The 26,745-nt window shown below is 40.8% G+C and overlaps 1 protein-coding gene across 2 annotated transcripts in view; it reads left to right on the top strand.

Moving 5' to 3' along the window:
- FHIT (fragile histidine triad diadenosine triphosphatase) overlaps nucleotides 1-26,467 on the top strand; it is a 378,484-nt gene extending 352,017 nt beyond the window's left edge. The window contains exons 5-6 of one of the 2 annotated variants that reach the window (XM_065749905.1): nucleotides 19,156-19,259; nucleotides 26,273-26,467. In XM_065749905.1, coding sequence (XP_065605977.1) covers nucleotides 19,156-19,257 — 102 coding nt within the window. In that variant the 3' untranslated portion in view covers nucleotides 19,258-19,259; nucleotides 26,273-26,467. Of the gene's footprint in view, nucleotides 1-19,155; nucleotides 19,260-26,164 lie in introns of both variants that reach the window. The other variant, XM_065749904.1, reaches the window with a different exon arrangement.
- The last annotated feature ends 278 nt before the right edge of the window (nucleotides 26,468-26,745 follow it).

Genomic DNA, 26,745 nt, shown 5'->3' with positions numbered 1-26,745 from the left:
CCCTCATCAGGAGAGCTTTGCAGCTTATCTATTGCAGCTTATGGGCATACAGGCTTCTTTTTCATCTGCACTTGTGAAAGCACTCGTGTCCATGCCCAGAAGTTGAGTTAATCGATGTGTAAGTGTTAAGCTGTCACAAGCACTTGAATGTGGTTTGAGCTGAGGACCTCAGTATGATTCTCTCCCTGCAGTATTCCCTGGCAGCAACCCCAAACTCTTGTGTATATGGCTGAATGTGAATCTATTCTAATGATGAAACCAGTATCTGTTGATTCTGGGTTTGTTTGCTTATTTAATTTGGCATCCTTCACCCAAGCTGTCACAATCAGAACTTCCCCTGTGAGCTGAACTAGAATAACAAGAGACAACTATTTAAAGAAAATAATTTAAACATGAGGGTGTTGGTAATAAAAAGAGTTCAGCTGTGCAACAGCATTAGAGATGCTATTGTATTTGATTACGAATGAATACAGGGTATTCACGTTAGCAACACGCAGAAGAGGGGAGGAAAAGAAGTTTTGTATTAAATCTATTAAATGATGAAGTGAGCACAGCAGAGGCTGTTTTAGCATTCAGAATGCAAAATGGGCAGCTCGTAACCATTAAATGTACTGTACTTTTTTCTAAAAATATATTTTGATTTTAAATGTATGTTGACATAGATGCCAAGTTTTTATGTTGATATGGACAGCTAAAAAAAAAAACAACAACCCACGACAGTAATGGCTGGAGCTGTAATGCCCCTATTATTCAGTCTTGACAAAGTTTGCTTACAGTTCACTTCTGATGGCTCTTTCATACCATTATCAGATGACTGATAGTCATTGCAAGAATTTAGCAGCTTTCAGATCTGTTATATTTTTAATTAAATTGGCTGTGAATTGCTTAAATAGCAAAGGTTGACAAACTAGCACTCAGATGCTGAGAAGCAGCACTGCTTTTCAGTGTAGCTGTCACAGAGCATTCATGATCTTGTTTTCTTCAAACACTTTATGGTTCTTTTATTTTGTATCAGATGTTGATTTGGAACAGTAAGTAAACAGCTCCAGAGAGTGGAATGGGTTATTGTAGAAATAGCCCTGAGCTACTTTGATGGAGTGAGCCTGGGTTAAAGTGCAGGAGCTTTCTGACCTCCTGAATGCTGCCAGCAGAGGTCCAACAGTGATGAGTTTGTGGGGAATGGGATCTCTGTGCTACAGCTAGAGGGCCTTGGTGCACATGTGCACGCTGCTGGTAGTGTGCCCTACTTTCTAGTGAGGATGTCAGCAAGATCTCTGGAGTTTGCTGTCAGCCACTTTATTGGAGCAGCTCCCAAGGTCACTGCAAGGTTGTGCAGATGTCCCTTAACCACCTGTAGGCTGGTGCTGTGGCAGCTGTTTTTTCTTGCAGAAAGGGGATGAAAAATTAGAGGCCTTAATCTATATTCATCTGCCATCTTTTTTTTTCTTCCATAAGTGTGTGTCTGCAAGCACTGCCTTTGCTGTTTGTGCCTCTTTGATTCCTTCTATGAAGCCCCACCTCTGGGACCAGATTGATAGAGCAGCAAGCTTGATTTGTGTCTTTTACACTGTGATTTTACACTGGTTTTGAATGTGACATTGCAAACTGTCCTGCCCAGAACCATAGGTACCATCAATGGTAAATAATGCTCTGAGTTTTCTACAGTATTTTAAGAAATTAGCAAATGCTAGAGGAAAGAAAAACTAGATTGCGGTATTGTGTTCAAAGTGTAGGTGATACATAACTTGTGAAGGTGAAATCTTGAAGGCTTCTTAGCCTCCTGATCTGAGCAAAACCACTTTCTAAGAATGTGATAGCAGATTCTTCTTGAAGAAACAGAAAACTTGAAATATTTAGGATGAAAACTAAGGTCCATTATCTGCATTCTTATCTGTTGTCACTGGGAATAGCAAAGTGCACCTCTGCAGACCCAGCTCTCCTGCTGCCCTGTGCTCTGGTTGCTCTGTGGGCTGGCATCCAACTTGCACATAGTAGATGTAAGCTGCAGCTTGTCTTCTCATGGCAGGATGCAGAAGTCCTGTTTCAGATGAATTATTTAGGCTGCTCTCTGTTCCTATGCTTCCCCCTTTTCCAGGATTCCTTTCCTGATGCTTTCAGCTGTTACCCTGCTCCATGTGTTTGTCCTGATGAATCTTAAATCAAAGTGCTGTTGATGAAGCATGAAGAAAATAAGGGATTCGGAAACTCATTTAGTGTTACAAACACTTAAAGCAATAGCTGTGCTCCCGTGTACTAAAAGTACTTACAAGCAGGAACTGCCCACAGCCTTTGCAGTGCAGGGACTTGAATAAGTGGCCTTGTATCAACAGCACATGTGTGGGTGCTGACATGCAGTTGCATCTGAATGTGTAATTGTGTGTTCCTGACAGCTTTTTTCATCCTCCTAGGAGAGGATCTATGCCTTTTTCTTCATTTCTGGCCATCTGGATTCTTGCTTTTCAAGTTTCCTCCATCCCAGAGCCCTTCTACCTGGTGTCAGTTGGCACCCAGTTTGCCTGGGGCTTTGATCAAAGAACCTGGTGTTTTCCCTGCACACCTAGCAGGGTGCTGGAACAGCTCCTCTGCTTGCTCTGGGGTCGGCAATGGAGTCAAAGGTACTTGTTTGCCACAGAAGTGCTCTCCAGCAGCTCAGCCTGGGAAAAACAGCACTGAGGGAAAGCTCTTCAAAGAGTTGCTGTCTCTCGGCTTTAGAGCATCACCTATCAACCCCAGGCCTGGCTCAGAACAGCAGTGAAGTTTGCATATGCCTGAGTTTTCCAACATTTGTGAGTCTTTGAAAGATACAGACACTTCAGTCTGAATTAAACTTCTTATAAAGACTGTCTTCAGTTGATGGGGTCAGACCACTCCCTGCTTCGAAAGCATAGCAGCTTGTGCTTAAATGAATTAACAGCTATCCATATCCTCTTGTTAGCATTGCAGTTACAAATTAGTATCACATAAAAGCTTGGTATAATTGTGCTGGAAATGAAAAATATCCCTTTATGTTGCACATTTCACAGTCACATTAGACTCACAGAGCATTGTGGCAATGATTATTTTTTGCTGAGGGTTAGAGAAAAAGAAAAATGAGTTCTAAATCACCACATGACTCAGCCTGCGAGCTCTGAGTTTATTTGTAAGGCATTTATCTCCTTGTATTCTCACCAGAAAAAAAACAAATTATCATTTAATTAATAAACTTAATAGCCTGAGGTATTCTGATCAATAAAAAATAGTATGAGAAACAGGGCCTGATGCAGTGAAATATTGAGTTGTCGTCAGACAAACCCATGATTTTCTATAGACCAGATTGTGCTCCTGCCTGGTTAGTAGTTAGGAGAGGGCTGTATGGTGGGATGCATTGCTCTGCTGAAAAACAAACCAATATGAAATCCTGAACTGAAAAATAAAGTGAAATAAAATGGAAGCAGCTCCCTGTGCCTCAGTACAACTTCCTCTTTGTTTTCTCTGTGTGACCTTTTGAGCTTTTTTTCCCTGCTGGCACTGAGATGCTGAACTCGCTTCCACTGAAGCCAATGGGTATTTTTCCACTGAATGCAGCAGACCCCAGCTGGGTTGAGTTCTGCTGCTGATGGGGCTGACTTGCTCCCTTTGCCTGTTGTGACATTAGATCAAAGCCCTCTTACACCTCTGCAAATCCAGCGTCGTCACACTGGCTCCAGCAGTTATCCCGGATAATGCAGAGTAACCAGCAGCAAGTGGCCTGCCCTCCTGTTACCGGTGGCTTAAATACGTTGCAGCAACTGCCTGGCAGGATAGATGTTGTTTGCTTTATCCACAGCTCTGCACTAAACCCTGCCCCAGTTAAATTCTTTGCTGAGGCAGCCAAGGGCTGATCTAGTGCGGAAGTGAATGCTGGGGGAAGAATGTAAATGCATCTTATTTCTTTTTTTCCTTTTCGTCCAAGCTTTATTGTATGACCTCTGGATACTGCACGAGACCACTTCCTTCACAGACATATAGAAGCAACAGGATTCTTTGTGTTTGTGGTGTCAGAAATGGAAGCACATACATCTTCTTGTGGATAAATACATCTAATTAGCTCCTCATGTCACTTCTGACATCAATATTGGAGTTTCCATTTGAATGTGCCATTGAAACACTGTTAGGAAAAATCTTGCTGTGGACACCATGAATTGATTCTGCCCAGTTTGTTTCCTTCATTGGGATTTCCAGACCCTTCCCACAGTTGTCCTCTCATTGTTCTTCCTTGTCCGCTGTCATGTAGTTCTTAGTTTTCTTTCCCATTTTCGTGGCAGTACATGGCAGTTCCAGAGTTCAGCCTTTGGGATCTGACTTGCTCCTTCAGGTTTTAGATATATACTTGATTAGGGATTTTATCATTTTGAGTTAGTTATTGCCTTTGGTTGAGCTTGATGCTGTGGAGCCTTGGGTTGGGCATCAGATTAAGTGAACGTGGGAGGACATAATGAAGGATGGAAAAACAAAGGAGGGAACGACTGACAAATATTTTAGATCTCCAAAGTGAAGTGGAAGCATTGGAGTAGGTATTATTCTTTTCACCAGTTCAGGCTAATTGCCAATGTGCTGGTTATGAACTCTGTGTTTTATCGTTTGCTGTGACTGAGTTTACGTACAAACCTATCTTGTTTGGATGAGTTCAGACTTCTCCTCTTCTGCACTGTTTGTGTCCATGAAGATTATGGCAGATTGTCAGACTATTGCTCAAAATGTTGCATTTTCCCATACTGAGCTTACAGTTATGGAAGACATGCAGACCCCAATTATCACAGTGGGTCAAAGGACAAAGCTAATGGGTAAGAATAATAATACAAGTAAATGCTGCATGTGATCCTCCCTTGCTTATGTCTGTTTTTACCCCTTAGGTGCCATATGTATTTTCTGTGTTGAGGGACAAGAATACTATAAGTAATACTAAATGTTTCATAGCCACAATTGGAAAATGGTATTAAAAATTGAGTATTATAACAGTAAAAGCTCCTGAAGATGCAGGAGGAGATGCCAAGAATGAAGGGAAAATATTACTTTCCTAAAATCTGTCAGAATGTTCAGCTTTGAACTGGCAGATAACATTTTCAGCAATAATTTCATCTGATATGTCATAATCATTACCCTGGTTTTAATCTGGCACTACACAGTTTTCTTACTCATAGCATGACTTAATCTCTCTTACCGTACTGTGCTTACTGCCGTAATATGTGAGACAGACATCTTTCCTCACTTCAATTAAGGAAGAGTTTTTATCCTCAAATGTGGGCAGTGAGTAAAACACAGCCAGGTCTGCTTGTCATGCTTGAGTGTGTGTGTTGTTTTTATGTTTTTAATTACATAGGTGTCTGTTGGTATTAAGTGCAATCCCATTTGGGCATTTAAGCAATCAACCTAAGTGAGTTGAAATGGATCTTAGACACACTTACTGTTGAGAGAGAATTTAAATACCTTTATGAGCTGGGGCATGAGAGATTTAGTTTTACTCACAAAATTGTTGCTATCTTGAGAAAACGTCCTTTCCTCTTGTTCAAGTTGTGGGGATAATGACCTCTTCTTACTGATAGCCAAATCAGCACAAAATCTGTGTTCATGTGATAAGCTTATTGTAGTAAGCTGGTAAAACCTACTTTGCTTTCTTTAGATAATTCTCAACATTTGTCTCATCATTAAAGAATGAATCCAGGCTGTTTCACCATACTAATTTTCAGCAGATATTTTTCAGTTGTGGACTCAGACAAAATATTTTTTTGCAGTAGAATTTATCAAAATTTTTACTGATGCTCCAAAATCCAAGAGATGAAGCAGTAAGATGGAAACCTTTGATTTGATCCATGTCACAGAGATAATCCCTAACAGAGTATTTGTAGCTATCCTAATGTTCTCAGGGCTATTTCCTGAGATGTCCCTAGATGCTTGGCACTGTCATCTAGAGCACAGCCTTAAAAAAAAAATAATATATATATATCAATTCAGATAGCAGTGCCAGTAAACTGTGATAGGAGGTGGCAGCCTGCTGCCCTCTGGGTTCAGTCGATCTGTAAGGCAGCTGGTGGACTTACAAGTGCTTTCCTGGAAGCAAGGCTAGCCTGACTGGCTCTGGTGTTGTGGGAAGATACAGAGGGGTCAGGAGGGTGCATCAGCTCAGGTGGAGCATCAGACAAGGGCATGGCCCTGGACAATTGCCCAGGGATATAAAAGTGCCCACTAGATGTAAAGAATTTCTCCTTGTCACGGCTAGTGGTCCAGAACCATTACAGGAAATGAAGATATGACAAACAGCATTGGTAAAATCAGGCTTGAAACAGTCTGAAATAAGAACAGGTTGCATGCATAAATGCAGTGTGGTATTGCTTAAAAACAGAAGTAGTAGCAAAAGGATGATACCTAAGAGTTTATTTTTATCGAGGACTGTAGTTGATAGGGGTAAGGGCTTTAAATTAAAAGAGAGTAGGTTTAGATTTAATGCAAGCAAGAAATTCTTTTGAGGGCAGTGAGGTACTGGCACAGGCTGCCTGGAGAGCTGTGAGTGCCCCATCCCTGGCTGGGTTGGATGGGGCTTTGCTGGGTGGTAGCCCTGTATGTATGTGTCAGAAGGTTGTAACCAGATGGTCCGTAAGGTCTTTTCCAGCACAAAATAATCTATAATTCTATTTTCATTATTATTTAGTTTTTAATCCCAAGTGAATCATGCTTAAAAAAAAAAAAAAAAAAAGATGGATTACAGAAAATAAATGAAAGCCCCAAGTGAGGGTAAAATGTTATGATATCTGGTATTCTCTGCAAGCAGAGAGTAGAAAGTATTGGAGACAAACGGTGCTCACCGTGTTAGCTAAATTAAGCAGTTATTGATTATTAATATATATTCTCCTCTTATTGGATTATTTAATTTTTTTAAGCGTTCAGAATTCACTATGGGGTGCTCTCAATCTGAGTGGCAATAGTGAAAGATTTATGCTCTGTAGTGTGCTGGCTGTGCTGCCAGCAAAGTAAACAGCACTTATAAGATTCGGGCATGCAACTCCATTTAATGAGAACATCATCTTTCAGGGCACGGATTTGTTCATGTAACCAAGTAGGCCATGCATATCTCTATTTGTTACAGAAATTAATATACAAAACAAAGTATGTTTATGTAGCTGTGTGGACAAGCAATATTATGTCTGTGTCCCTACCAGTGTCACTTCATTGTGAGGTTAGCAGCTCAGAGAAGTGGCAGTGAAACTGTGGCATCACGTGGGTGTGTCAGATGGGGGAGAAAATCCAACAGTCCTGAAATGAGAACTCATGTACTGTATCACCATGTGTCTTTTCTACTGTTAATGCTGTCCTCCACAGTGAGCACTAGATGATATGCACAGCACACAATGCCTAACTCTGAACAGAGGTTAAAATCAGTGCAGAGCGAAACACCGTGTGGTATTTGATGATAAAAGTTAAATTGGATGCTCCTAAGAAGCAAAGCAGCTATGCCATATTGCTGCGTGGATGCTGTTATCTGTGTGTGCATTCATTTTTCCTAATGTTAAATAATGCTGCAAGCATACAATGAAAAGGAAAATAATATCAGATTTGTAATGTTAGAGAATGCTGCTCCTTTTGCAACAGCCATGTCACAAATCAGGAGCTTCCTCACCGTGTGCTCCTGCTGCAACAAGAGTGGGGAGAGTCATGAGGTCCACCGTTGCCCTGCTGTGTAGACAGACTAAGACTGGGTATTGGTTTGCCCATTCTGGGAGCATTTGAGAACTCTGAGCTCGTGCAGCTGATGTCCTTCATGCTGCATAATAGAATCAATGTTATATATAAGCATTCTTTATTTCACAGAAGTTTTATTTAATTGTGTCACTATGGTTTCACACTGGCCAGCAAGAGTGTATTCTTGTTTCCTTCCTGGACTGCTACATTTTCCAAGACTTTTAAATTCATATAGTTTAGAATTATGCTGATTGAGCTTTTCTTTCCTACTACAAAACATTCTTTAAAATTTTTAGTGATGAATTTTTTTTTTGTCTTTGGAGTGCTGCATAACAGATCATTCCCAAGCAATTATGATGTAAAAAATGTAGGACTTTTTTGGTTCATACATACATCACAGATGCAATGTCATTAAAAAAAAATAATAATAATTGGTTTGAGATAGTAGCAGAAAATGATTTTCCTTCATTTGTAGGATCAAAATTAAGGTGTCTCAGCTATTAAATTTGGGAAAGGATTGCATATTTCAGTGCTGCAGTTACTCATGTATGAAATACAGAAAAATGTTAATTGAGGTAGGCTTGTGAAGGGAAATTAGTTGCAAGTGGACTGTAGATGAGCAAAGGGATTCTTAGGATGTTGCACCTCAGCCACACTTGGAGGTTAATTCATTAAAGGTAATTGGAACGTTAAATAGTTTCCTATAAGGAATTGCTGCTACAGTGGTCTAACACTTTCGATCTGATTGAATCAAATGCTAATTACTAATATTCAGATTTTTGCCATGCTTATTTATGGACTGGCTGCTCTGATTACTTCCTTGACTGCTGGTAATTTTTCTGTCAAGAGTAACAGCCCTTCAGTCACCTGAAAATAAGCGCTGGAATGAGGAACTTCTGCAAGAGAAACTGCCTGTTCCTGTCCTTCTCTCTATATGTATAAAGTCTCTGTTAAAATATAGGAGTAGTTCAGTATTTCGTAGCTGATTAAATCCTTCCCAGTGACTTCAGAGTAAATGCAACTTCCTCAGAGTGGTTCTTTGAGTAGGCTTGACAGCTTCTGCGGACCACTGCACCCAAGCAGTTCAAGCAAGCGGGCTCAAAAGGTAAAAAAAAAAAAGCAAATTGGACAGAATTTAGAAGAAAAGTATTACAACTGAAAGCCAAATAAAAATCCATAAGCTCTTACTGATTTCTTTTGCTTTCCTTTATTACTGTGACATAGTGTTCTCTGCATCTATTTACTGTTACTCGGGGTCTCAGGCTTGCATATTTCATATGCCCAGATGGCCCACATCACTTTGTGAGGGATGATCTTTCTGTGCTGGCAAGGTATGTGTGCCAGGTCCCATGCATGTTATCACTTATTTATTGCCTCCCTGGTGGCACGCTGTCGCCAACAGGCGTATAATTAGAATAGCTGAGGCTGGAGACCTGTGGAAAGTCTGAGTACTTTTGTAATTGGCCAGTGCTGCGAGATTGTCTGAATCCTCTATGATTTGTGCTGTTGGAAGCTTAGGTTTCTTCTTTCACTGATACTCTACTTTTATTCTTGTAAGTAGATGAAATCCTGGCCTCTTGGATCTGTTCTCATCTGTGTTCCCTTATTTGATGTCTTGTTGTTATAAATAGTCTGATTTTTGCTTTTATGGAAACCTCCAGTTGCTTAAATAGAGTAGCAGCTTCTATTCCCTCCTGTGTTCCCACCCTGTACAGAAAGAAAAGTGAAAATAAGGAGAAAAACGTTATCAGAAACAGCTAAGCTAACAGCATAATCTGCAAGTTCTATGTGTACTGTTATGATATCTGAAACATAATTATCAAGCTTAAGTTAATTAGACTAATGCTTAGAAAATCTGGCATGGCAGATTGTGGTAAGTAATTATATATACCGATTAAAAGATGTAATACACAGTGAGGAAAGGCAAAGAAAAACTCCATTTGATACAGTCAGTGAACATAGACAATTAAGAAGTCAAGTATATGAGCACTGACAAAAATACTGAACTTTGTAGATGATGGGCAAGATGCCGGTTTTCCAGTGGAACAGATTTTCCACAGTATCAGTGAAACACTTCTGTTTTATGAAAACCCATGCTACTGTTTCCTAACTGAAGTCTGTGAAGGGCCACTTGCGTTTTGCATTTGGATTAGCTGACGTGACTACGAGGTTATGTGCAAGCGAGAATGTGACATTAGAATACTAGTTTACATATATATCGAAGTCTTGTAAATGGCTTTTCTTAAAGGCAATTCACAAGATGTCATATAAGAAATAAAGCTGTTAAGACAGTGTCTGCTGCAATTAAATGTAATATAATAATGCTTACGGGTGTGAATGAGGAAAGCTTGGGCACCTTTGTGCACATCAGTACACACACAGGATAAGCCCTGGGAACACAGAATAGGCCTCCTGGGAGTTTTGCTTGAAGGCTAGTTCAAAAAAAAAAAGGAAGAGAAAAAAGGCTCATGGGAGAGAGAAATGGAGTGGTAGACCTTCTGTAGTAGTTCTGCTACCAAGATAGCCTAGGCTGACTTTGAGTTGTATCTAAATGATTAAAGTGATTTTGCAAGTCCACCACAGGATGTGGCAGTACAACCCAATTTCCCAATTGACTTCCCCAGGAACAAGTAGAAAATCTGCCAATTTCTAGACTGGCAAACTGACATGATGCACGCTCATGCTAGATCTGTTCTCATGGTATTTGATCTGCAAAGTATTTGAGTTGAGCTTTTGGAAAAATATGCCACCTCTCCTCAACTGAGGCATGAGCTATGTTCGTTTCGGCTGGAAATTGGGTTCATTTCTGTTGATCTCATCGTTTCCTAGGGTGTGAACAAAATGAAATGACTAAAAGTTACTTCTTTTCTGAAAGCTGGAAAAGCAACTCAAACGTTCCCCATCTTTACATCTTCTCTGCCTTCTACCTCCCCATTTTATGTGGCCAACTCATCCATGAAGTGTGGGATTTCTGCAGCTCCAAAGCAACATCCTCTGAGTTATGGTGAGAGAAGACATATAACCTGATGTCGGTGTAACATCCCAGGAGCAGAACTCACACTAATGCTGCAAGTAAAGTTTCAGTGAGTTTTCAAGATGAATATTTCTAAAATGCGTGCTCAAATGTCTGAACATTGTTTCTGTCCAGAAGCAATGATACTCAAATCTGCATATTAAATATTAATTGTTATGCAGTGGTAACAGTGCAGGATTTCTGTATAGAAACATGGAGGTATCTGGGAAGATGCAGCACAGGCTATGGCAACTGATTTTTTCACTAGACAGTTTAATAAGATTTTCACTGTGTTTTCATCAAAAACTCCTTCCTTCTAGTGGAAGCTATCAGCCTTAATTAACTGCACAATGTATCCAGCTAAAATTAATTTTGCCCAAATTCACAGTATGTTCACTGTAATATATTACAGAATATTATATTCCTGGGCTGTAATGCCATCCCTGCTCTTCAGCGTGGGCCTCATGTGGGTACAACTGTGGTCTTACGCCCCAGAAAAAGAATTTGAACAGAAGGCCAACATTGCAGCTTGGAAGAGGAGCAAATGTATTCCTCCTCCTCGAATTAAGGCAGCCTGTGCCCCTCCACCCCTTGAAAAAGCCACTCCTATCTCAAGCTCGGCTTCATTATAAAAATATATGTGTAACTTGCTAGGAAAACTGGAAGATGTGATTGACCATCTAAAATCTCCAGTTCTGCTCACATAAATGGGTCTAGAGCCATATGCTGCCATTGCAGTATCAGGACAATGCAAGCCCACATTTCATTTTATAAGTATTCTAGACACTGAAGATGCATATGTATTTCTTTTTTTCCTTTGCTACTACTTTAAGAAATGAGTTTTGAGACTCTGGGGCATTTGCCCTTGACAAAACTTGTCTGGTTCATATGGCACTAGGTCAGTGGAATATCAATAGATTCTTAATGCAGTCTGTCTTTTAGAGTTCCTTTCATTCCTCAGAGCAAGAGTAAATGTCATTCATATTGGCAGGTTGTAATGGGAACATTGAGTTACTAATTTTTAGAAAATACACAGAGCTTTTAAGTAGCCTTGGTCTCCATCTTGTGTGTCCTCTGTGTCTATAGCAATTACAAGGTTAGATATCCCTTAAGATGCTAAAAAAGATCATTTTCTTGTCTTTTCTACCCTATGTCTCAGTGAAATATTCATGGTATGGTTCAGGTATTGGGATTGGGTTTAATGTTTCGTTGCATCACCATCTGTTTTGTTGTTGCAGTTGTTGTTTTTCCCCTTGGCGGGGGGGTGAGGATGCAGAGAGGCAGCAGCAAGGGATGCTGGCATGCGGGTCCAGACCTGATAGGAACGATGAGCACAAAACCTGCAGTAACAGAGTAGCTCCTCCGATCCAAGATATTTTCTTTTTAACATCAGAAGTCTTTGTGGTGAAAATCTGCCTTTATGCATGTAAATCATCAATGGTTGACAGGCTCTGTGTTTTCTCAAAGGCTATGAAGCCACATTAAAGAAAGCTTTTATTCTATATAATATAAAGTTCATTCATATAACTTAGCACAGGCACTGAAATAAAGCTCCTCACTTAGGTAAATGGCATTATCAAGTTCTAAGGACATACTCAGGCAAAGAACAGTTCCAGAGAAACTGGAATAGCGCTGTGATGGCTTTGTATCAAGTGCCCGAGTCCATTGGCCCCAGCCAACGACAGCCCACCCTGCTGGTGGTGGCACCTCTCTGCCACCACACCTGGGAACAACCACTTTATTTTTACTATAGCCGTGGAGTTTGGCCCATAACATGTCACTAGAATTTTTTCCAAATCCTTTCTGATCTTGTTCTTTTTCAGTATTTCTCTCTTATTGCTGTTGATTTAAATGTCGTGACATTTTAAACATGACTTATTATAACAAAACAGTATATAAAACAATATACCGCATAATAAATGCAGCCATATTTTTCAGAGTGAATGTTAAATGAGAGTAATTTATTCCTCAACCTATTTTACTGCCTACTTACTGAATGGTATTGGCCACTTAAATCCCGGGGAGGCAATCTTGGAGGCAAGGTAGCCTTGTGTGTGCCAGGCTGAAAGCTAAAGAAGTATCAGAGGGGTGCCTGGGAGGAGAAGGGCATCCTGCAGATGGAGCTGCATCCAGAAGAAGGCAGACAGCTCTGTCCTGGGGAGGTCTGCTGGCAGGCAAGGGGTCCCTAAGTGCTCCTGGGAGCACACACAAAAGCAGGCTTTAGAACTGCAGGGGTTTGCCTCCAGCATGCAGCATGTGTCAGTTCTGACATTTGAAATCTTAAAATCTTCCTGCAGTCAGTGGAGAGAGTGACTCAGAGTACAAGCCACTCCAGGAGACTGTGATTGAATTATTTTTATTTTTTTCTTTTTAATTTCTGAGTGTTGTGGGGCTGGGTGGTAGGGAGGAGAGGCAGGCAAGGTTTGTTCAGCAGGAGCTGATCGGTTGGAATATGCTCATTCACGTGCCAAGCTGAAATCTGTTCTCTGCTCTGGCTATTGTGAGCTCTTCCTGCACCTCCTGGAGATACAGGGAGGAAAGGATCCAGGAGCTGGGGGCATGCTTGTGTCCCTACTGCTGGCTGAACCAGCTCTGCTTGTGCTGTAGGACCTGCAGCTGATTTCTTTTGTGAGGGTAGAAAAAATACAAAGAAAAACTGAATCAACCTCCCTAACACAAATGTGTCTTCTGTGGCATGCCATGAATCTTACTGAGTGTGCCTAGGGTACAGCAAATATTTGTCTGAAGTTAAGAGGATTAGCAGGGAAAGTTCTGACTTTGAGGCTCCCTGAGCCAAGAACCAAAATACATCAGGCTGATACGGGCACCCCGAGGTCATCTCTGCTGCTGGGATGGGACACGCGCATCTCTCTGCAGCTCTGACCTTTGGGGAAAATGCTTTCAGTCAAGTAATACATGCACCTGCATGAAATTTTTGAATCACTGACTCAATCCTTGATTAAAGTGCTTTTTCTTGATTAAAAAAATAGCCTTTTTCCAAATGAGTAATGTTGCATGGCAGGCTGTGCACACAGTATAACATTTCCTTCAGCATTATCACGTTGATGACATTGCCATTTCTTACCCAGGACTCTGTGCTAAACATCTCTCTCATGTAGACGGTTCTCACTAGGAAATGATTTTAAGGAGTCCCCCACATCCCTCATACCTCATCTTTCCAGTTGCAACTGGTGACATTATCTGCTACCTGGGAGGGTAATAGGTGATCTTTTCTACTTAAAAACATTGTGAAACTGCAGCCAAACACATTCATGGGTTCTTGCCTGGATTCATATCAGACTGCAAATAGCAGTTCTCCAAGTCTTTGGCAGGACTTCTAACCCTGGAGGGTATTCTTTCAAGTATCTCCTTTGTAACATACTCTTTCCAAGAATTATACCTCAAATGGAGCCAACCTGGAAGTCCATCAAGATTTCAGCTCTTCAGAGTGCAATCTGCATATTTCCCTGAACAGCAAATGTGTTTTCTATGCAGCCATCATTCCACATCTGGTCAATTTTTGTCTCTTAAACTTTAAAAAGGAAATAGCTCAGGATACCTGTTGTGGTTTTCTTTTCTTTTCTTTTCTTTTTTTTTTTTTTTTTTGTTTGTTTGTTATGTTGTGGGTTTTTTTTTTTAATACAGAATTGTTGGAAACTAGTGCTTGTAGCATTTATTTGAGCAAAGTACTTAAGCACACTCGCTTAGGGTTTTTACTTAACCCTTCCATGTTTCCACAACATTCTCTTCATTTAAGTCATTTCTGAGAAGCGTGCTGTTACTCATGTCCATGTGAAGTACAAGGGTCAAGTTGTTCCCCAAAGCAAAACGATAAAACTGTAAATATATATCTATACATATATATATATGGAGATTTCCTATGGAGGGTATGCTTTGCAGGGTTAACATCAGTAGCTAAGGCAGCAGTGCATTTCATGAAGAGCTGGTGAGAAAACCAGAGGAGGGTTTTTTATGGAGATAGTTTTAAAAAAGAATAATAGCCACCTGGAATATAGGTGACCTGGATGTCTTCTGTTTCCTTAATTAATGGGTATGTGATGCAACAAGTAAATTATACCCTCCAATCAGGGCTTTTTCATGCATGTGCAGATACTGATGAATAGAATCTTAAGCAAAATTGGTGGTGAGAAAGTTATAGGATGTTTTTTTTATATTATTATTTTTTTCCTGCAGTTTTTATTGTAAATTAAAGTAAGTAAATTACAGCAGTAATTAAATATGGAGGCAGAAAGCTCCCTACTGCCAGGGCTGCTCGGGCTGAGAGCGGGGCATGCCCTGGGCTGGAAGCTTTGTGTTGTGCCCATCGTGCTTTTGTTTTTTGTTGCTAGTTGAATGAAGATTCAAACCACAACCAGCCAAACATTTTTGGGATGTAGGCAGGAGGCGCAGTCCAGCAGAGGCTTCCCACTCCCTTGGGAAGGCAGTAGAGGCTGGGGAAAGGGTACAGTGTAGCAGGAGTTGCAGATGATAGCAGTGACAGTCACAGTTAATTACATTATGGGGAGAGGTGAAAATGAAGTCTTACTGGGAGGATGTAAGCTAAATAAAAAGAGAAAGAAAGCACCAAGGGAAAAGAGCCAGGACAAGCCCAAGGAGAAAAGGGCAAAGAAAGCAATTCAGAAATTAAGTTAAATAAAGGCAGAAGAGGAGGAAACCAGCACTGAGGTCCTCAGTATCATCAAATGGCTGAGGAGCCGTGGGTGCTGGAGGAGGAGGTATGTGCAGCAGCCCTCAGCCTCTTTTTGTCTCCAGTCTCTAGAAACGGGTTGCCACTGGAGAGAGGAAATGGGAGTTTCCTCTTTCTTACAGTTCACATGTTAATCTGATGCTGAAATATTTTGCAGATTTCACCCAAATGTGGGAATTCAGTAGCAAAATAACACCCCGTATGAGCAGGTCCTGACAGCATCCCAAGGAGCACTGATAACAAACAGTGCCAGAAGGGTAATGTCTAATATCTGGTCCAAACTGCTGGCAAATACTAGTTCCTTTTTCTGTTTTTCAGCTGCAGGTTTTGACAGCGTTATATCATATAACTGATGAAGCAGTTGGCTTCTGCTGTGTTGTGGTGGTTTGGTGTAATTACTCTCTACCACTATGAATTTTCTTTTTGTTAAATGTGTTGGAGGTTATAAACTCTTTAAGTATCAACAGTAAATATTCATGGAGAGTGACAATAGTGCTAATTAGCATTAAGAGCTTTTTTACCCCAATACTTAGCAGAGCTAGTACTCTGTTAACATAGGTTGCTTTTCTGCTGATATTATGGCACAAGTAGAATATACCATAATACAGATGTTATTTCAAGCAGCATGCAGTCCTGGACCTGGGTTCACCATAGCCTGCTGCAGTGTGAATTCTGGGCACCTCAGCGAAGGGCAAGAAGCAAAGGTTCCCCAATGTGAATGTGTGATAAAACAATATTGCTTTTCCCTTAAGAATTGCAGTGATAAAAACGTAGACCATTCTGCAGCACTAACAACTTTAATAAAATAACATAAAGCACAGCTGTCAGGTCTGCCAGCATCTCACACTGGGAGACATGAGTGAGAAAATGAACGCTTTTCACAAGCAGAAATATTCAAAGAGCTTCACTGTTTACAAGTAATCAAGACTGACAGTCATAGATTATTGGTGGAAGAGCATTTTCTGCTTGAGGTGAAAGAAGAGGATAATTTATCAGGAAGCCCAAGAAGTCAGACATCAGTAATGATCTACTTGAAGAAGGGCATATCTTAGAAACAGTGCATTTATTTGTACTGCAAGGCAAGAGGATGTACTGCTATAAACGAGAGTCAGTGCTTGAAGAATGTTGAACCAGATACAGTGTGTAACTGGGGCAGCTGCAATTAGAGAATTGACTTATGTGCATCTGTGTTTGCCCAGAATGTTACACATGTATTATACATGTGCTTTCCCACCCTGTCCTATCTCTTCAGAGTTATCTGAACTGCACTAATCTTGTTGCTTACCTTTCTGCTAATTTTTGCATTTTTAATCTGCCCTGGTAATAAAACAATAGGTCTCCATTTGGTTTCAGAGCATTTAGGGCTTCAAGTGTTAGCAGTAGCGTATTTGTCTATCTGATGTGGTGCCTTTGTGTCACCTTTCTTTTATGCTTTTATGTTCCCTTGTGTGCTAGCAGTTTTTTCAGTGGTAATTAGCTTGAACCTCTACGGAAAAAGATCTGTAGCTCATGGCTCCCCTGCCCACATCTTGGTCTGTACCCAGTACTGCAGCGATGCAAGGCTCCATGTAGGCAAACTCCACTGCCAGCACTTCTGCCAAACCTTGCAGGAGGAATTGCTGTCCAGATACCAAGAGAAGCTGCATCCTTCCTACAGCACGGAAAGGATTTGATTATAGTTAGATGATGAAGCTCATTTTTATATGAAATACACAGCAGTTCATTCAGAACACTTCTGTTTCTTTGAGCAAGCAACATTAAAATAAAAGCTGAGTTAAATCCCTACCTTATTAATCTCTGTATGAGTGAGCTGGCTCTTGCCTGAATTGCACAAATGGGGCACTGAGGGAAGTGAGCCACCAAAGACATCACAAGAAGTTAAGCAAGGAGTCCTCAAGCAGCAGGGGCTGGCCTCCCTTGCCTTTGAGCTGTTGCTGCTGCATCTCCAGCTGACGCCAGGTCGAATGAGCAAGGCACTGCTTTTTTAGAAAGCCAGCTCCCACTTTAGACAGACAATTGATTTACCACAGCTTGGCTCATCCTAGTGCATTGACTTGTGAAGTGTGAGCACCCACAGTCAAGGGAAAAGTACAAGGTGATGTGTGCTACTTCTCTCGTTGCCAGCCTGTGGTACCCGTATGGTACCTGTAGGTTCCTACGGTGGCAGGAATGATGTATGTTGTCTGTATACAGTGTACCTGCTCCTGGAATGTAAATCTTTCTCCATAATTCTATAGCATTATTACAAGATGAATTTATGACATACCTAGAGCTAATACAACAATGAAGATTAGTTCTGTACTAGTCAAACAGTAATACACTTTAATTTGCCTACAGCTATTGTATCATATTGGCATAAAAGGAAATAGCTTTCTAAAGCAGCTTCATCTGCTGAGCAGAAAGAAATCTGTACTGCAGAATGTAAAAATGCACAGGACTATAGCTGGCAGCAAAATTCAGAATTGGAGAAGCACAGCACAAATAAAAGTATGTGTGAGTTGGATATATGCTAACAATCCTAGTTTATTGCTAAACATGCCATATGCAGTAATGAAGTTTGCTTGGCAGGTACAATATTATTTCATCTTTGTTTTTAACTGCTTCATCTTCCATACTAAAATTTGTACAGGATTAAAAGGTGTAAATTCATTTAGCTTCCAGCTTTTTTTTTTTTTTTTTGTGACATTAACAATGAGTTGGTATTATAATTTTCTTCAGAAGCATGGATGCTTTTAATACAATCTGTACTTGTCTCTGTACCCAGAGACACACTAGAAATCTCAATACTTAAGCAATTAATGCAAATGTTTCTCTTGCCTGCTGTTAATGTAGCCTTCCCTTGATGAGTGGCAGAAATTCTTTGAGTGTACATGTGTACGAATAGGCACTCTAGTGCTACAGCATTATATTTGCCATAAAATAAGGACTCTTCTGAAGAAGCAATAGATGGGTTTGAAATTTTCAGGTCTGCTATAATGTCACTTAATACTTACTACATATGGGATATTTTTGCAGGTGTATTATGCAGCTAGATTGAAAAACTAACTGTTTCACAACTTTTGATTTTTTCTGTATTATATCACTGGTGAAATATAGGGTTCTTAGAAATATAGGTTCTTTCTAAAGTAGCAATGTACCTCACTTTTAAAGCAAGGGCAAGGAAGGACTAATAACTTGCATGCAGGGAAGTAATGTACCTCTTCTGAAAACTGCTGGTATAAACTGCTGATGGGAAACAGCTGCAATGGGGCCTTGTTATCACAATAGGTCTTTGATGAGAAAGCTGGTCTCATGGGAAGAGGAGAAAGCAGACAGAAAATTTTACATGAATTACTGACAAGGTGTCTAGGCAGCTTCTGCCTGGACCACTCCACAGATGTAATGGGCACTTCAAGCTGCCAGAGGGTTTGTTATCCTATTACCTACCAGCTTTGCATCAAAGACTCACAAGGTAACTGTCCATCAGCTCACAAAGGCAAACTTTGTCATTGCCTATTACTCACCCTGCACTCTGTGTTATCATCATCGATTCTTCAGAGTCAGTTAGCCAATCCTACTGCTGCTGCCATCTGAAACCAGTAACCTTCACCCTTGGTCATTCTATCTCCAGGTCTCTCCATCCCACAAACACATGGAATACTTTGATCAGTTTGTCAGACACATCTTGTATTTGACAATAAAACTAAGACAAACAAAACAAAACAAAACAACTAATTTCTTCTTCTTCTTCTCTCAAAAAAAGTTGCAGGGCCATGACAAAGAGGATTCCCCTGACAAGTGGAGGACAGAAGAGGAAATGGTGGCTGAAGCAGCAATTCTGAAAAAGTATTTTCAAGACAATTAAAGGTAATGGTTTGCACATTTACTTACTCCTGCACCACCCAAAACTGTTCAGTCCACTCCATGTGTCTTAAGGACACACTAGACTATGTAGAATGGAGCAGAAGAAATGAGAGCTCTTAGGTTTGTGTTGTTTCAGAATGAACACAGTGCTCCAACGGTGGCTAAAATAGCATCATCCTCCTTGAAAAAATAAGCACCATCTTAGAGCTTTTAGTTCCCAGAGAGTAAAAGAATAACACACCTGGAAATGAGAACCATCAGAAGTTATTCCAGATGAATGCCTGTCCTAACATATCCTGCTTTTAGGACAGAAAATAGTTACTATGATAAGTATCATAGTGACAGTGAGTTAAAAACAGCTGTGTTTGTGTACAGATACATGCACGTAGCTATATGTAAAAAATCCTAGCAGAATTCTGGCCATAGAGAAGTTCGTGCAAATGCTAACTTCCTCTTGCACATCTGAAATCATCTGATCAATTCAGCATTCAAAGTTAAGCCTGCTGGAAAACAGCCTGTTCTGCTAAATTCCTGTTGGCCTTAAAGGAAGAGAAATATGTGCGCTTGGCAAACATTGGTGTTCTAGAAACAGAAAGGTTTTCATTTTGTACCTGGAGTCCCAGAAGTCAGATTCTTTCTGTAGAAATGAACTGGCCCCTGGAGAATGATATGAGTTACGCTGGGATGTACACTGCGGCAGTGATGCCAAAAGCTCCCTCTCCCCTGTTCCCCATATGTTGTTTGCCACCACCCAGCACTCTCATTTCTCTGTCATTTCTGACTGCCGTATTTTTTCTCCTCAGAAGAACTAAAATCCCATAAATATCCCTTTTCTCTGCCTGTGACTCACTGCTTGCAACCCAGCTTGAAAAATCTTGAGCTGAACTACATGGCACACACGTGGCACCTGTGGGTGACGACTTTGTCTTCTCTGCTGTTCTGTCTTCTCCATTTGGGCTGGTTTACTGGACTCTCTCCTTTCTGTTTTTCACTTGTGTGATGTCTGCAGCAAAAACACCAGCTTCTCCAGACAAATTAACCATGGCAGCACCTCTGTGGGCTGGCAAACAGGAAGCTGTGCAACATGTGTCATTCACACGAGCGGGGGAAGATTGTCCTCAGCATCTGGGATCGATCTGGATGGGGACACAGAGATATCAAGGGCCAGAAATAGGGTTTGGGCTACACAGTCAAGTTTCCAGTGTGACTGTGAGATTTGTTTGGAGATGCAGAAAAGTGTATTTCAGGTAGAAAGACCGTATCCTTAGATAATACATACGTAGGCAGACCTCTACTAACAGGCATTATGCAGTGCTTCATCCATGGCACAGAGGCAAATGAATAGTACTTAGGATAAAATAGCCTACCCCTTTTTTAGTGTGGTGATGTTTCCCATTATGTAGTGGGTAGGTCTTGGATTTAGGAGTTTTTTTCAGTCTGTTTAGAAATGAATTTGAAGTATGCTTATGGAGAGGTTCTCAAGGGGGTTGGAATTGGATGCCCACACATTAATAGTATGTCCTTAGGATCTCCTGATACTAAACACAAAGCTTTATAGATGGAATTGGCTTGCAGGAATGAATTTATACTTGTGACAGGACTTTTATTTCCATTTATTATGAAAATAAATCAGTGTGTCTCTGCATGGATGACTTCTTGATAAGTTCTCCATGATATTAAGGTCATTACCTTTCCTAGAACAGGCTGGTAAATTAAATCTCAGCAGCATCATTATCATGAGAGTATTTTGCTTAGTACAAACAGTCCTTCCAACCCTTGGTTCCAAATGCACGGCATCACTGTCAATCTATTCTACCTGACATTGCTTTGCTTCTGAGGTTTAAAGCTCTGAACCACTGATAAAGGTCTATCTGAACATCTTCTGAATTTCTCAGCCTTTACTTACTCTCTTAACCTTGTTTCTAAAATGAAGATTGAAAACTCTTGGCAAATTAGCAAGGTTACATGCATTCTCCTTCAAAGCTATTTTTGTTTTTCACCTACAAAGGATTTATTTTGCCATTTATAAGTTTACCTGGACACTATTTGACTTGAATTTTTTCATGCAGCACAGGGAAAGTCAGAAAGAGCTGAATGTGTGTGTTCTGGAGCCAACAGATGGTATTTTTAAGGCCTCATGCATTATTTTTCTACTTAAATGTTATGTTCAAGGAATCCTAGCTCAGCTAGATTAGCCTGGACAGACTGAGCAGTGTCTCTAAGCCTTCCTACTTGCCCTTACATTTATCACAAGTCCTTCACTAACTGTCACAACTCCTGTGTGACTTGATTAGGTACAGGGACACTTTTTATCTGTATTTATAGATTATCTGATCAATAAGGACTTTTAGATGACGTTCTTTTTCATAGGAAACACTTGAACAAGGCAAAAAGCTCCTGATTCTTTTCCTACTATGTGTGCTGGTGCTGATCCCTCTTGGTGGGTTGAGTAGCCATGGGTGAATCATTACCCAAATTGTTGGAGATATCCAAGTTGAAGTTCATTGTCACTCTGAATAAGGACAAGAAAAAACACTTTCTATTGAAAGGGAATTTAAAATGTCATTGCTCCTGTTAGCTGCTGTCTTCCTTAATAGCACCAAGATTTGACCTCTTCAGGTGCTGTTTCTACTCTCACGTTGGTTGTGTTTGCTAACTTCCTCTCTTGGAGGTAGAAGCACGAGGAAGGAGTCCTCACTCAAAAGGCAATATTTGATGTGGAGTCTTAATTTGCAAGCCTGTTTTCAGTTGCACCTTTAACAGTTTTCTATCTATAGCTGGCTGTTTTGATAGTCTGTTTTGTGCATTTTAAATCATGGTGTGCATGACAGCCAAAAGGCTAAAGATTAAAAGGGTTGCTAACCTTCAGATAGGATATGAAGAATGTTATCCTTCAAAGGCGGTTTCAGTGTGTGGTATTGTTTCTGAAGAAAGAACCAGGCTGCACGAGTGTCAGTAAAAGATTTCCTGTTTTATGTGCAATTGCAGTCATATTTCTATGCTGTTGGAAAAGCGTTGAGTCTTAAGTATGATGTCAAAACGTCCCTTTGCATAAAGGAGATTGGCAGTGATGTTCTGTTGCCTGGTGCTTTTTGAGCTGCAAATATCCCATGGCTTTTAATTGCTTAATTATCTGAATGTTTGTCATTCAACACGCAAAATTCATTTTAAAATCTCTCAAAAATAATACAACTGCACCGTGGTGCAGGATTTCTAATGTCAGCTTTACCCTTCATCCCCAGTGTGGCAGTGTTTCTGGAGAATATAGTCTATTAAATTTTGTCAGAGAATACAAATTTTATTCATTTTTTTCACCCCACTGTGAAAGAGATGATCTTGTTCTTTGAGAGCACTCATCCTGCCTCGTGACTGCCTCTTCTGTACTGAGATATCAGCATGCATGAAAAGATGCTGTTCTATTGGCTTCAGCAGGGAAATTACTACTGTTAGCAGCAACTGACCAGAGGGAATTTAAACTGGCAATTTGGCTTGCATCTGGTCTTGCTCCAGCACGTCTGATCGTTCATGCTGCATGTGCACACGCAAGCACCAGAGCAATCACATCACTTTCCTTAAATTTAGACAAGTGTGACAGGATGGCTCACAGAACCTCTCCTTGGCAGTTTTACTCTAAGAAGAGCCCTCCTGTTATTTCTGGCACTTTGAACTAATAAAAACACAGAATGATGATTATGCCTTGGAGTGGGTCCACCATACAACCACAGAAAGTACAACATGCTGTGAATTCTGCTGTGGGGAATGGGATCAGTGGAGATGAGTGCCCATCAGCTGTGGGAGCCTTGCTGCATATGCAGGGCAGCTTTGGAGTGCTTACACTGGAGTAAGAATTGAGGTAGTGCCGGGTCCTGGGGACATCCCCAAGAGCATCACTGAGAGCTGTTCATGGCTGCACTTAGGAATTGTTTGCATATAATCCTGAAGTAAACACGCATCCTAGTAATCAGCTATAGATTTCGCTGCACTCCAGTCTTAAGTGCTATTAATTATATCCCCCACTCAGCAGCCTCCAAGAACCATTAATTAGAAAGCAGGAGCTGACAGTTTGCTTGTCTGTGTGAAACTATTATGACCTGAGAGTGAAATATAAGCTTCAAAAGAAACATGCTTGATGAAGGTCACCTTGGAAAACATCATAACAATCTGTCAGAACAGAACGCCACGCTCCAAGTGTGTGTTTTAGAATGACATTAGGCTTTAAGTAGTTGGAAATAGCAAACAGAAGATGGATCGGATGGTAGAGTCTGTGCTTTTTCACCCAAAACTTTTTTTTTCTCTACAGTGAGTACATATAAAGTAATCTTTTTATCATTTCAGTGGAATGGAAGGAAGGTTAATATCAATGGAAATTCCACAGACAAACATAATCGGGGCCTTGCTGGTATTTTCAAAGTGTAAAACATCCGGAGCCACCAGTTCTGTAGCAGGGAGGTTTATGCACAGGAGTTAAATTATCTCTTCAAGGGGAGATGTAAACAGCCAGGAGAAATGCAGTGACTGAATATAGCAGTAATACCCACCCTAGAAAGGCTCAGAGCAAAAGCCTTTCCCCAAGCCAGTGTGGTATGTTAATGCACAGCAGCTTCAGCATCAAGGCTGATTATTCTTCTAGTCAAAGTATGATATTATTCTTATGAAAACAAAGCTGCAATCGAGTTAGCTGTGGTTATGAGTGAAATGCCTTCCTCTTGTGGGAGGCCACCATAAACATAATGTTAATTCTCACACCTGAACAGAGCTCTGCTTTGAGGATGTAAGTGTTACTGTGCTAAAAGTTGTGTATCTCATTCTCTGGACTTCCAGTTCCCTGTAGGAGGCCATTTAATTCAGCTGTAAAGGGTACAATGAATTCCATACTGCACTGCTTGGATCCTGCAATTATAGCTACAGTAGAAATGTCACTGCCAGAGACACAGGCAAGGTTGTGCTGCATAAAGGCAAAGCTGCAAATGCATTACTGTTAGCAAAGGAAGCTGACAGAGGGCCATATGTTCTCTTGCATATCCAGAAGCCTGAATGCTTACCTGAGCTGTCTGTCAAACACCAAGTATTTTCAGAGTGATCCATTAAACTTTGTCTGTGTCACATTGCATGCGAGGAAAATGGAAGAGACAATGCCGGGCTTCAGCGGACGATACCAACTGTGGCCAAGGACTTTTTTTTACCCAAACTTCTGCTAAAACGGTGCTAATCCCTTGCCCCTCAGAGCTGCAAAAGGATGCCAGACCCTCCTTGAAACAGATTCATAACACACGTGCCAAGTAATTCCCAGGCTGCCACGGAGCTGCCAGTCAGGAGAGGCGCACAATGGGTACTGTTGCTCCAAATGCCATGGAAAGGGGAAACATATGTTTCAGCGAGAAAAGACAATCAAACAAAGAAGTGGGTGGCTGGGGAGACACAGGCACACAGCAGCGAGGATCCAAGCCTCGCTCGCAGCCTGGGGGAAGAAGTTCAGGGGCCGTGCCCCTGTCTAACCCTCGGGTAACAGCTTTGTGTTTAATAAGCTGATGCCGCTTCCTGAGTAGTGAAGCCAGCTCTATGCGGTCTGAAGTGAAGGCAGAAATCTGAAGGTACCAAGCTAAAAGTCTACTTCATGCTGAATTATTAGCAAAGGTTTGGATCGAGTTATCCTATTGCTGTAGCTGCTGCATAATGAAACAGCCCACGAGGACACTCAAACCAGCAACCTGAATGTGACTGTGATGCTCAAGTGCTGCCTTTGTGTTTCCATACCGAGGCTGTGAGGGTGGAAAAGTAATATAATTCCTATGGTAAATAGCTGTTTGAAAAAGGAGAGGTGGAATGCACATTGAAAACACGTTGGGCTGAATGTATTTGAGGCTCTGTTGATTGTCAGGATATCCATCCGTACACAGAAGAATGGTTGTGTGCCCCATTTGTGTTAGCATCCTGGGCTAATGCAGGCCTCCAGTCAGCACTGCAGCACCATGACTTTATGCATGGGGACAGTGTGTAGTTTTTACTGCTCTACTTGGTTGCAGTTGTCAGGCTCTCAGTGTTTCGCTGTTTCCACCTGTCTGTTGTGGTGCCTGGTGCAGGTCTTCTCCTATGAAGGACCACCATGAGATGCATAAAATTGGAGCAGGCAGGGATGTGGATCCCAGCTCATTCTCTGATGTCTGAGATAGCTGAGGTTGTCAGAGTGATGGTCCATCATCACTGATGTGCAGTGCATTGGCATTACGTACAGAGTCCCGCAACAGGGTCAGGATGGGTGAGGATATACAAGAGATGATGATTTTGAAAGAGCATTTGCAGGAGCTTATGTAAGAGATCAGGCACTCCAAAGACTCTTGCATGAGATTATTATAGCAAAATTGATTTGAAGAGTAAGAAGCTGGATTTGATGACACAAGATGCCCTTTCTAATCCCTTGTTCCTACAACTAGCAGTCAGCAGAGCTGGGGACTGTGCCGTGTTACTCAGTGACATCAGAGAAGTGCTTTACTTCATGTTTGTTTTTTGTAAAGTGATCCTGACCTCCTTTAGAGAGTGCTTTGTGAGTTAGGAATGAAAAGCACCACGTGAAAGAAAGGCATTAGTATTATTTGGAAGTGAACTTTATTGAAAAAAGTATATAATAAATCAAACAAATGCTTCTTTTTCTTGCTCTGATATATATTTTTGAAGTAGTTGCATGCAACAATTTTCTCCTCTTCCTATAGCACAGGCTATAATAGGAGCTGAAATGTGCTCTATGTGGATTTAACACTGAACATTTCCTTTTGCCTTTCGCTGTCAGTGTTTCCTGATGGAGCACACTAATGAGCACCCAACTCATTAGCAATAAACAGCCTTACATTTTGTCTTACTAACACACATCAAAGATACTATTATATTTAATCAGTACATTTGATATTTCTCAGGTAACGGCGTGTCTGAAAAACATCCTGTGACATAAGGAAGACCTCATTCTCCAGTCCTCAGCGGCCCTAAATTTGCAGCTGAACAATTTTATTATGTTCTACAAATAGGGGATTCTTCCATGAAAAAATTTATTGGACCTTTGGATATCATCGAGGATGAGTTTCAGCTGAGACAAGTAACAGTGCTGATTCAAAATACTGCTCTGAGTAGTAAGTCATATTTTTCTGAATTGTGTACTTGGGAACAAATCTTTTAAAATTGTCCCTTGGTCTAAATTGAAATAAAGTGCTAGTGTAACTGGATAGCTGCTGTGTTTAGATACATTACAGAGTGTTTACTCCATGTTGTGCGTTTTGAGATTGTTATTGTACGTGGGCTACTGCATCAAAGAAAAATTAGATCTTTTAGCAGTATGACATTTCATAAAATACAAAGCTTTGTTGTAGGCTAGACAAGATAAACTTGGAGAGGTACTATTCCGTCAGATAAGATAGCAGAACAAGAAATTTGTAGCCCTTCTGAAGATCTTTCCTTTGTCTGTTGTTTGTAATGCATTGTCACAAAGGTTTGGGAGCTGAAG

Source organism: Cyrtonyx montezumae, unplaced genomic scaffold, assembly GCF_038088225.1.
Source record: "Cyrtonyx montezumae isolate F1298 unplaced genomic scaffold, pur_monq_1.0 scaffold_6, whole genome shotgun sequence".
Classification (NCBI taxonomy): Eukaryota; Metazoa; Chordata; class Aves; order Galliformes; family Odontophoridae; genus Cyrtonyx; species Cyrtonyx montezumae.
This window is presented reverse-complemented; position numbering and strand designations above follow the sequence as displayed.